At 43.1% G+C, this 13,028-nt stretch overlaps 1 protein-coding gene across 1 annotated transcript in view; it reads left to right on the forward strand.

Moving 5' to 3' along the window:
- Positions 1-13,028, forward strand: part of LOC124799005 (adenylate kinase isoenzyme 5) — a 466,936-nt gene that overhangs the window by 393,422 nt on the left and 60,486 nt on the right. Inside the window, exons 6-7 of the mRNA XM_047262541.1 lie at positions 1-62; positions 249-354. The exon at positions 1-62 is cut by the window's left edge and continues 37 nt beyond it. Of these exons, the coding sequence (XP_047118497.1) occupies positions 1-62; positions 249-354 (168 nt within the window). The remainder of the gene's footprint in view (positions 63-248; positions 355-13,028) is intronic.

Here is a 13,028-nt window from a genome sequence, read left to right on the forward strand (position 1 = left end):
ACTTCCGGGCGGCGGCGCTGCGGCTACTGGGCGTGCACGACACGACCGCCCCCGCCGCCCCCGTGCCGCCCACGACGCCTGGCCTCCTGGGCGGCGGCGCCACCGTCGCACCCGCGCCCGCCCCCGCACCTGCCCAGAACAACCACATCCGTAACGGAGGCCCGCCAGCTGCCGTCGCCAACAAGATGGCCGTGAACAAAATCGCCGCCTCCAAGGCGGTGCTGGCGCAGCCGATGCTGGCCGCGCAGACTAACTCGACGCCTCCCGCCGCCCCCGTCACGCCGCCGGCCGTGGAAGCGGTGCCCGTGTACCGCGCGCCTGCCAAGGGCTTCCCGCCGGTCATCTGGGTCATAGGTCAGTGTCTGCACCATACATCATAGTCTACAGACAGGCTTGGCACTTTCCTAGTGATTACTCTCGTTTACTTCCACGTCCGTTTCCATTTTAGAACAATTTATAATCCATTCACTGTAAAGGGTGAATGCACCTTCACCAAGAAAAATCCTAGGTATTACCATATTTCATTCTTGCGCTAGTGCAAATATGAGAGGTACTCGTATATTGAAAGAAAATCGCAATACCAAAAAATAATTAATTTAGAGTAATGAAATTTCGGTAACTTATTTAAGTGATCCACATTGCAAGATCATAGACTGATGTAAGCGCGAGGTACACCATTGCAAACGTGGAACGTTAGTACGTTAATAACTCGTGTAACTGTCAGAATATTGAATGCAAGCATGCAAACGTGCATCCATTGTGTCGTATAGATGCCGGATGTCAGTTGGTGGGAAGGAGTTCCATGCCTTTTGCACTTGGTCAATCCATACAAGGGCGCTTCTACATCTACATCTAGATCTACATGGTTACTCTACAATTCACACTTAAGTGCCTGGCAGAGGGTTCATAGAACCATTTTCATACTAGTTCTCTACCATTACACTCTCGAATGGCGTGTGGGAAAAAGGAACACTTAAATCTTTCCGTTAGAGCTCAGATTTCACTTATTTTATTATGATGATCATTTCTCCCCGCGTAGCTGGGTGTCAACTAAATATTTTCGCATTCGGAAGAGAAAGTTGGTGATTGAAATCGTAAATAGATCGCGCCGCAAAGAAAACCGCCTTTCTTTCAGTGACTGCCATCCCAAGTCGCGTAACACATCAGTGACACTCTCACCCCTATTGTGCGATAACACGAAACGGGCTGCCCTTCTTTGCACTTTTCTGATGTCCTCGGTCAATGCTACCTGATAAGTATCTCACACCGCGCAGCAATATTCGAGCAGAGATCAGACAAGTGTAGTGTAGATTGTCTCTTTAGTGGGTTTGTCGCATCTTCTAAGTGTTCTGCCAACAATGCGCAGTCTTTGTTTCGTCTTCCTCACAATATTATCTATGTGGTCTTTCCAATTTAAGTTGCTCGTAATTGTAATTCCTAGGTATTTAGTCGAATTGACAGCCCTTAGATTTGTGCGATTTATCGTATACCCAAGATTTATCGAATTTCTTTTAGTATTCATGTGGATGACCTCGCACTTTTCTTTGTTTAGTGCCAATTGCCACTTTTCGCACCATACAGAAACTCTCTCTAGATCATTTTGTAATTGATTGTCTGATGATTTTACGTGACGGAAGATTACATCATCATCTGCAAACAATCTAAGGGGGCTGCTCAGATTATCACCTAAATCATTTACGTAAATCAGGAACAGCAGAGGGCCTACGACACTACCTTGCGGAACGCCAGATATCACTTCTGTTCTACTCGATGATTTACCGTCTATCACTACGAACTGTGACCTCTCTGAGAGGAAATCACGAATCCAGTCACACAACTGAGACGATACTCCATATGCACGCAATTTGATTAATAGTCGCTTGTAAGGAACGGTATCAAAAGCCTTCTGGAAATCTAGGAATATGGAATCGATCTGAGATCCCTTGTCGACAGTACTCATTACTTCATGGGAAAAAAGAGCTATTTGTGTTGCACAAGAACTATATTTTCTGAATCCGTGTTGGTTATGTATCAATAAGTCATTTTGTTCAAGGTGATTCATAATGTTCGAGTACAGTATATGCTCCAAAATCCTACTGCAAATTGAGGTCAGTGATATGGGTCTGTAATTCAATGGGTTACTCCTATTTCCGTTCTTGAATACTGGTGTAACCTGTGCTACTTTCCAGTCTTTAGGAACAGACCTTTCGCCAAATGAGCGGTTGTATATGATTGCTAAGAAAGGTGCTAGTGCGTCTGCATACTCTGAGAGGAACCTGATTGGTATACCATCTGGACCGAAAGACTTGCCTTTCTTAAATGATTTGAGTTGTTTCGCAACACCTAAGGTATCTACTTTTATATCACTCATGCTAACATCTGTTCTGGTTTCGAATTCTGGAATATTTACTTCGTCTTCTTTCGTGAAGGAATTACGGAAAACTGTGTTTAGTAACTCCGCTTTAGTGGCCCCATCATCGGTAACATTTCCATCACTATCGTGCAGTGACGGTATTGACTGTTTTTTTGCGACTGGTGTACTTTACATACGACCAGAATCTCTTTGGGTTTTCTACCATATTTTGAGATAATGTTTCATTGTGGAAACTATTAAAAGCATCTCGCATTGACGTCCGCACTAAATTTCGAGCTTCCGTGAAACTTAGCCTGTCTTGGGGATTTTGCGTTCTTCTGAATTTGGCATGCTTTTTTCGCTACTTCTGCAACAAAGTTCTGACTTATTTTGTGTAACATGGTGGCTCAGTCCCGTCTCTTATTAACTTTTTGGTATGAATCTGACTATTGCTGTCGATACTGTATCTTTGAATTTGAGCCATTAACTTGGAAGGAATGGAGACTCTCTCTTAGGAAGGTATCAAGCGAATTTTTATCTCCTGTTTTAAGCGGATATATTTTGGGTCTATTTTTAGTGGTTTTAGTTGATATGGTTTTAAGCCTCGCTACAATGACCTTGTGTTCACTAATCCCTGTATCCGTCATGGCACTCTCTATTAGATCAAGATTATTTGTGGTTAAGAGGTCAAGTGTGTTTTCGCAACCATTTACAATTCGTGTGGGCTCATGAACTAATTGTTCAAAGTAATTCTCAGAGAAAGCATTTAGTACAATTTCGGAAGATGTTTTCTGCCTACCACCGGCTTTGAACATGTATTTTCGCCAACAAATCGAGAGTAGATTGAAGTCTCCACCAATTATAACTGTATGATTAGGGTACTTATTTGTAATGAGATTCAACTTTTCTTTGAACCTTTCAGCTATTATATCAGTCCGGTGGCCGGTAGAAGGATCCAATCATTGTTTTGGTACGGCTGTTGAGTATAACCTCTACCCACAGTAATTCGCAGTAGTGCTGGCTGTGAACTAGTTGTGGATGAAGGTGGAGTTGTCCTCCGATGATGTCCCCTATGTGCTCGGTGATCGATTAGGCCAATGTAACATATCGAGTCCCTGTAATGCATGTTGGGTTACAACAGCGGAATGTGGGCGAGCGCTGTACTAACAACCCCTGAAAAGCTGTTCATGAATGGCAGAACAACAGATTGAATGAGACTGACGAACAAATTTGCAGTCAGGGTGCGTGGGATAATCACGAGAGAGCTCCCGCTGCCGTACGAAATCGCACCCCAGACCATAAATCCAGGTGCAGCTGCAGTGTGTCTAGCGCGCAGACAGGTTCGTGGAAGGCCCCCAACTGACCTCTTTCAAACCAACAATATGTCCTCAGTGGCACCGAGGCAGAACCAGCTTTCATTAGAAGACGCAACAAACCTCCACCCTGCCCTCCAATGAGCTCTCGCTTGACACCACTCAAGTCGCAAATGGCAGCGTTTTGGGGTCAGTGGAAGTTGCGGGCCGTCTTGACCAGTGCTTTCCTTGAAGCAACGGATTTTTAACAGTTCTTTGTGTCGCTGTGGCACCAACTGCTGCTCACATTGCTGCTGCAGACACAATGCGATGCGCCAAAGCTCTACGCCGAACACGATAGTCTTTCCTTTCGGTAGTGCCACGTGGCCTTTCGGAGCCCGGTCTTCTTGCGACTGTACAGTCTCGTGACCATGACTGCAAGCAGTCATGTACAGTGGCTACGTTTCTCCCAAGTCTGTCTGCAGTATCGCAGAAGAATCATCCAGCTTCTCGTACACCTATTAAACGACCTCGTTCAAACTTTGCGAGGTACTGATAATGGCGTTTTTTCCTCCATAAAGGCATTCTTGACTAAAATCAAATCCCCAAGTCCAACCTCTACGGTGACTGACGCTCACGACGTGTGTTTAAAGCAAAGGTGATCTGCATCATCATAGTGGCACCACTAGCGCCACCCTTATGCGACTGGCGCAAAATTTGAATCGACATCTTCTCTCAGATGCAAAAACACGCCTACCAACTTTCGTTTATGTCGCACAACTGTTTCCTGGTGTTACGATTTCTTTTGCGTCAGTGTAGATATCAATCTGGGTGGTGTTAATGAACAGCTGAAATCGATAAAACTGAACACAGATACAGCGCCTGATTGAATCTCTATCACATTAGCCGAACTGTTTGGTGCTTCAAGAGGCACCGTATCGAAGATCTATACAGTACAAAGCAAAGCGGAAAAAATTAATCCACGCTCACAATATGGACAAAAATGTGTGGTGTGTGATCGTGACAGACTGTCATTGAAGAAGATTGTGATGAAAAATAAAAGGACTTCAGCTGAAAAAGTCACTAAACAATTGAATTTCGCACTCGCGACTCCTGTCAGCAGTAAAACAACACGAGGGTACCTCCGTAAGCAGTGCAATGCAGGACGAGCTGGAACTCTGCCAATTACCTGTGATGCAAATACCCATAAGAGGAAAACTTGGTGCCGAAGCCATGAAATTTGGACTATGGAGCAATAGGAGAAGCTCATTTGGTCGGATGAGTCGTGTTTCACACTGTTTCCGACTTCTGGCAGAGTTTACGTCCCAAGAGTGAAACACGGCGCGAATTCGGTGATGATCTTCGCAGCCATACCGTCGTATTCCATGGGCCCCTTGGCTTCTCTGCAAGGTCACATTACTGCCACGGATTATGTGATTATTTTGGTTGATCAGGTCTATCCCATGGTACAATGTTTCTTCACAAATGGCGTTACCTTAGGCCAAGACGACAGGGCCCCTTTTCACGTAGCTCGCATCGTCCAGTACTGGTTTTGTGTGTGAATTACTGAGGGACCAAACTGCTGAGGTCATCGGTCCCTAGACTTACACACTACATAAACTATCTTACTCTAAGGACAACACACACAAACCCAAGCCCTAGGGAGAAGTCGAACCTCCGACGGGAGGGGTCGCGCAGTCGTGACATGGCGCCTCTAACCGCGCGGCCACTCCGCGCGGCGCAATGGTTTTGTGAGGGTGAGTTTGAATTGTCTTATTTCCCCTGATCTCATTGTTATGGAACCTTTTCGGTATACTTTAGAGAGAAGGGCGCCTGACCGCTACCCACCTACATCATCGTTACTTGAACTTACCATATTTTGCAGGAAGAATGGTATAAATTCCATTGGAAACTACACATGACCTACACTACTGGCCATTAAAATTGCTACACCAAGAAGAAAAGCAGATGATAAATGGGTATTCATTGGACAAATATACTAGAACTGACATGTGATTACATTTTTACACAATTTCGGTGCATAGATCCTGAGAAATTAGTGGTGGTGGTGGTGGTGGTGGTGGTGGTGGTTAGTGTTTAACGTCCCGTCGACAACGAGGTCATTAGAGACGGAGCGCAAGCTCGGGTTAGGGAAGGATTGGGAAGGAAATCGGCCGTGCCCTTTCGAAGGAACCATCTCGGCATTCGCCTGAAACGATTTAGGGAAATCACGGAAAACCTAAATCAGGATGGCTGGAGACGGGATTGAACCGTCGTCCTCCCGAATGCGAGTCCAGTGTGCTAACCACTGCGCCACCTCGCTCGGTCTGAGAAATTAGTACCCAGAACAACCACCTCTGGCTGTAATAACGGCCTTGATACGCCTGGACGTGGACCCAAACAGAACTTGCATGGCGTGCACAGGTACAGCTGCCCATGCAGCTTCAACACGATACAACAGTTCATCAAGAGTAGTGACTGGCGTAATGTGACGAGCCAGTTGCTCGGCCACCATTGACCAGACGTTTTCAAATGGTGAGAGATCTGCAGAATGTGCTGGCCACGGCACCAGTCGAACATTTTCTGTATCCAGAAAGGCCCGTACAGGACTTGCAACATGCGGTCGTGCATTATCCTGCTGAAATGTAGGGTTTCGCAGAAATCGAATGAAGGGTAGAGCCACGGGTCGTAACACATCTTAAATGTAACGTTCACTGTTCAAAGTGCCGTCAATGCGAACAAGAGATGACCGAGACGTGTAACCAATGGCGCCCCATACCATCACGCCAGGTGACTTGCCAGTAGGGCGATGACGAATAAAGCTTTCAATGTGCGTCCACCGCGATGTCGCCAAACACGGATGCGACCATCATGATGCTGTAAACAGAACCTGGTTTCATCCGAAAAGATGACGTTTACCCATTCGAGCACAAGGGTTCGTCACTGAGTACACCATCGCTGGCGCTCCTGTCTGTGATGCAGCGTCAAGGGTAACCGCAGCCATGGTCTCCCAGCTGATAGTCCATGCTGCTGCAAACGTCATCGAACTGTTCGTGCAGATGGTTGTTGTCTTGTAAACGTCCCCATCTGTTGACTCGTGGACCGAGACGTGGCTGCACGATCCGTTACAGCCATGCGGATAAGATGCCTGTCATCTCGACTGCTAGGGATACGAGGCCGTTGGGATCCAGCACGGCGTTCCGTATTACCCTCCTGAACCCACCGATTCCATATTATGCTAACAGTCATTGGATCTCGACCAACGCGAGCAGCAATGTTGCGATACGATAAACCGTAATCCCGATAGGCTACAATCCGACCTTTATCAAAGTCGGAGACGTGATGTTACGCATTTCTCCTCCTCACACGAGGCATCACAACAACGTTTCAGCAGGCAACGCCGGTCAACTGCTGTTTGTGTATGAGAAATCGGTTGGAAACTTTCCCCATGTCAGCACGTTGTGTGAATGCTCTGAAAAGCTAATCATTTGCATATCACAGCATCTTCTTCCTGCTGGTTGAATTTCGCGTCTGTAGCACGTCATCTTCGTGGTGTAGCAATTGTAATGGCCAGTAGTGTATATTTATCCAATCCCAGACCACTGGAAGCTGCTTTGAATGACAATACTATTCCTACACCTTATTAGGCACGGTAATGTGATGTGTTATTCAGGTTTTCGTATTTTTGTCTACCGCCTGTATATTGTCACTCTCAGGTTACCTGGCTGACGGAAAGGTCGTCGCCAAGGCAAAGATAATAGCCATCGAGAGCGGCTCTTGGATCTGAATAATGTTGAAACTGCGTGCCGAACCTCGACTCGAAGCCAAGCCTTTGTATTTCGCGGCAGCTGTTTTACCAACTGAGCTATCTAGGCACAACGCACTACTCATTTTCTCAGCTTCAAGTTTAGAACTGAAGCTTGGATTTCGATTCCTGGATAGATCGTTCGTCAAGTGCATTGACTGCGGGAGTAAAGCTCCGGATTTGAATCCTGTGCAAACGTACTGCTCAATTGCGGTATTCCAAAGGAACCATCTTTACAATCCCTTCATTACTTTCCCCTGTACATTGTTTAACGCAATAATTTTGGGAATCGTGACGAGGCACCATCTAGAATAGCTTTATCTTAATTATCCTTTATCTTCATTAACCTATGCGATATAGATATCTCGTGTTTTTACAACAATTTCGCCATTGGCAGTAATAGAAGACAGCAGTGTTGAAATAACGGTTTATTGCTGCATGTGCATAATTTATTACGAAACACTTGAGTTCATGGAATGTTGTGTACGTTGGTATTGCCAAACGACTATTCAGATCTCACGCCAAAATCTATTTAGTCACGGATACTATCATCATGCAGGTGTGTGTACAAACAGTGACCACACTTCCGCAGTGTTGAATACAGTACTCGAGGTCAACATTTAGCTTTTTGACTGTACGGTTCTTCGTGCGGTTGGAGGTCTGAAAATAATACACATAAAACAAGACCTCACGCTACGTTTATTGAACTCTGTCACGGACTGTTGTTCTACAGTCTTCTGGCAGAGGCAGCATTTCTCTTTCCTCATAACTTACAGAACTCCTCAACCCCTCATCACTGTTTTATGTGCGGTTATATAACTCGTTTTCTTAAACAGCTGTTTTTAGTATCTCAGTTATTATCCACAACTGTTTCAAGAAAGAAACAATTTCAGTGTGTTACAAGGAACATTACATTTTCTCACCTAATTCACTTAATTACATAAACACATCTGCTCTACTTTAAAGTAATTACGGAGGAAGAATTAGTTTTGTAGCTCCATAACCTTCCTCAGCGACACTTTACAGTTTGGCAGTTGATCAAATTTTTATGAGAGTGGAACTCTAAGGATAAGTTATTGATTTTCTAGAAGCCATTAACAATGAATTTCTATTGCAGTTGTGACATTGTTACAATGCTATTTTCATTACAATGTCCAATATGAATTTTTTTAGTCATCGGTCATCTGAGTAAGAATGCGAAAAACCAATCTGTCAAAACTGATATCTCTAGTATAACCGAGTTTCTTGATATCTTTTTGGTCTCGGTTATAGTAGGATTTTTTATTAACAACCAAATAAAATATCGGAATATCAATTAGAAATAGCAGCAGTGCAAAAATTTTTCGTTTTTAAATAAATCGTTTTAAAAAAAGGTTTAATTTTTATTCGTAAAATTTACATCGTTTTGAAATATAGCATTATTCTAAGAAATTAGAAGAAACAATCAGTGAGTGCCATTTTAATAACAATGGCGACAGAAACGAGCAACGAACACATGGCATCAGAATTGGTACAGCATTGTTGAGAGGATAATGTCCTTGTTGCTGTGTGTCGTGGCTTAAGACACGCATGTACGCGCAGTGTGGAAGACCTGCCCCCACCTGTTCTATACGCTGGATTCTCGCTGTCGTCGCCGATCATCCGTTGTATTGTAACGTGGCACCAACCCTAGTCTGGATATATTTTTACGAAATGACTTAGCAATGAAGTACAATGTTTAATTTGCTTTAAAAGATTAAATATTTTTTGTACGATTTCTGTGAAATAATAAAAGGGGAAGTAAATTATGGTAACAGTAATAAATTAGAAACTTAACAAAACTTCATTCATAGTATGCAAAAAAAAACAGGAAGTAGCTCATCTGCTTCCTGTGTCTACGTAATATGCCTTTATCTGTTTGTAGTCGTTGAAGACGGAAAAACAGAGTTCATCAACCTAAGTTTTTACCCTTTAGCACTGACTATTTGTAATGCCCAAATAGTGGTACGATTTTTTAGTGGAGTTCCAAAAAATTAGAATCAGTAAGATACTGATGATTTTTTGTAGTATCCAACCACATATCAGTTTCCGAGAAAAGGAGCGAACAGTAGATGGGCTAACTTTTCTTTTATTTGCCTGTTCAATGTAATATTTTAATTCTACGTAACTTGAAACTGAGAGAGTCAAAATTCTCCAATCTTCGTTAGATTTCTGCGTTTATTATAAAGAATAATAGAAATAAAAAACGGAAACTCGATTATTTCATAAACCGGTTATTTTTAACGATTTTAACAGTCATGGTAATCTGGGATGGGGAAAAACCGACTTAAATGGAAACCGGTTGTTTCAGCGATAACAGTAGTCCCTAGCGCTGAGTAGACTCGACTGCGCCCATGGAGAGCGAGCCCACTCTGGAGCGAAAATCTTGTCCTGGGCTGGCTTAGGCCAAAGTACACAGTTGTTTTTACTGTTTTGTATGCAACACTTAGACAACGGAATTCCAGTTGTAACAAAGTTACCTCTTACTGATCGGAAAGTTAACTCTGCATTACTCTTTCGTGGGAGGGAGTAAGACGTTTGGCGATCGAGACACTGATAGACGCTCCATAACAGCTGGTTGCCCGTTCGGCTGAAGCTTCAGTTATTATTCGTGAAACACCTGGGTGCTTTGAGTGAGTTAGACAATCATTAGCACGCAGATGTCTGTTGTGCGTTAATGTAATTGAATGACGTGTCCAGTAACACCTCTAAAATAATTTTCGTCGCACGGTAGTGTGATCACTGTCTCTGAACATCACAGGCATCAAAATCTTCACATACCCCTAGCGAGGAATAGGTGTACCTGTGACATTTCTGTCACTTGCGTAAAGTGTTTCGTCTTATCTTCTCTAAAAAATCAAAAATTTTGTACGAGTAATTTTTTGTATTCTATATAATTGTGTGCTTTCCTAATGTAAGAGTTGTCCTGTAAGATAAAAAATATTTGGAATTCTACGTCTACATCCATACTCCGCAAGCCACCAGACGGTGTGTGGCGGAGGGTACTTTGAATACCTCTATCGGTTCTCCCTTCTATTCCAGTCTCGTATTGTTCGTGGAAAGAAAGATTGTCGGTATGCCTCTGTGTGAGCTCTAATCTCTCTGATATTATCTTCATGGTCTCTTCGCGAGATATACGTAGGAGGGAGCAATATACTGCTTGACGACTCGGTGAAGGTATGTTCTCGAAACTTCAACAAAAGCCCGTACCGAGCTACTGAGCGTCTCTCCAGTAGAGTCTTCCACTGGTGTTTATCTGTCATCTCCGTAACGCTTTCGCGACTACTAAATGATCCTGTAACGAAGCGCGCTGCTCTCCGTTGGATCTTCTCTATCTCTTCTATCAACCCTATCTGGTACAGATCCCACACCGGTGAGCAGTATTCAAGCAGTGGGCGAACAAGTGTACTGTAACCTACTTCCTTTGTTTTCGGACTGCATTTCCTTAGGATTCTTCCAATGAATCTCAGTCTGGCGTCTGCTTTACCGACGATTAATTTTATATGCTCATTCCATTTTAAAACACCCCTAATGCCTACTCCCAGATAATTTATGGAATTAACTGCTTCCAGTTGCTGACCTGCTATATTGTAGCTATTATGCTAATATGGAGAACTTTAAGTAAAATATAAGACACTAACGTGCTTTCAGTATTTAGTAGAAATGACTTTACAAAAACTTAAATGTCACAGTAAAAGAAACTATGTAAAATGACTATGATCTCAGAAAAGACTTCTGAGTCCAGCAATAAATTCCAGTATAATGAGTTCCATTTTTTTTTTTTAAATTCAGCTATCGAAACAGATTTAGTACTGTTTCGTCATGATACTAATGTTTATGATTCGTCGAACATTTCGGCTGTGAGATTATCTCCAATCCATGCGCTTTTGGTTGCATTATATCCTCGATGAGATTTAAGACTGACAGCATTTGTCACATTAGTGAAAAGAAATCAAGTGAGGGTATGTTAATCTACACCTTATTAGTGGAGACTATTGAGATTATACCTGCCTCCGTAGCCGAGGTCAGCGCCGCACGCTTTTGCTCGACTCGGAGGTATGCCGGTTTGCATCTTAGTTGTAGAAAATGTTCACTTCCATTATTTGGCCGGCAAGGTGCAACAGTGCGATTGTTATTGTTCATCCTACAGAAATGTCCCCTCACCTTGCGGTGATCACGTCTTCTGCAGTCGTACACACGCCTTCCTAGTTAGAAGCGATTCAGTGTTGCTCGACTGGACAAGCTGTAGTAGAACCAGTAGCACTAATTGCATACGCAGGTTGCATTAAAGATATTCAGTTTCAAGTAAACTGAGCTGTTAAATGATAGTTTTCGAGTGAAAACTTCAGTACCTTTGTTACTCGTTTGATACAAAAACCTCGCCAAGCCCGTTCTAATCTTAAGTTACAATTTCAACACCTACATACAATCACTGCAATCGTAATAGTCAGCTCGTGGTATCTAACCGAACCAGTTACCAAAACGATTACAAAACGCAAATAATCAGCTCATGGTATCTAACCGAAAAGATTACAAAACGCTAATAATCAGCTCATGGTATCTAACCGAACCAGTTACCAAAAAGATTACAAAACGGACTGTCCGTGGCAGAATGCTCGCTGAAATATTACACAATTCGATCCTTTCGAACGTTCAGTTCCCGGCCCCGACTTGCACAGCACGCCACACGGATTTTAGTTTGTTCAGAAGTCACAGTTTGCATATAAAAATCGGGATTTCATGTGTTCATCTTTCTCACACGTTCGCGCTCATTTTGCGGCATTCCACGGTCAAGTTTTACTCATTGTTCCACAAAATTATCACATTTATTCAGATCTCCTAGTGTACGCATCCAGATATGTTGTTGGCTGAGCTCTGGAATTTTGTTAGACCTCAAGAAGCAATTCTTTAGCCCACAAAGTACGCGCGGACGTACTGTGCTTTGATAGGCTGATATGCATCACAACCAATCCGATATTAATATTAAACCGTGCAATCCCGCGTCATTTGTATATGACCAAGCAAAACTTAATAACTTTTATTACTAGTTTATTAAATGGACCAATTTAGAAAATCCAAAAATATCAAATAACTGCCTGTATTTAAAAAACACGAACTGTCGTAATATGTTTCTGATTTTCACAGTACCGTAAACTGGCTAGTTGCACTTCACAAACTTCCCCTGAGTATGAACCACTTTGTAAAGCCACAGTTCTCACGCCAACTATACTCAGTTAATAGACATACTACTTGAAATTGTTGCTGGATCAGAGTGCATATCCGTCAGGCTAGAACAATGTCTCATTGTCTGTACTTACAGGGTGTTTCAAAAATGACCGGTATATTTGAAACGGCAATAAAAACTAAACGAGCAGCGATAGAAATACACCGTTTGTTGCAATATGCTTGGGACAACAGTACATTTTCAGGCGGACAAACTTTCGAAATTACAGTAGTTACAATTTTCAACAACAGATGGCGCTGCAAGTGATGTGAAAGATATAGAAGACAACGCAGTCTGTGGGTGCGCCATTCTGTACGTCGTCTTTCTGCTGTAAGC

The sequence above is a fragment of the Schistocerca piceifrons genome, chromosome 5 (assembly GCF_021461385.2).
Source record: "Schistocerca piceifrons isolate TAMUIC-IGC-003096 chromosome 5, iqSchPice1.1, whole genome shotgun sequence".
In the NCBI taxonomy this organism is placed as follows: domain Eukaryota; kingdom Metazoa; phylum Arthropoda; class Insecta; order Orthoptera; family Acrididae; genus Schistocerca; species Schistocerca piceifrons.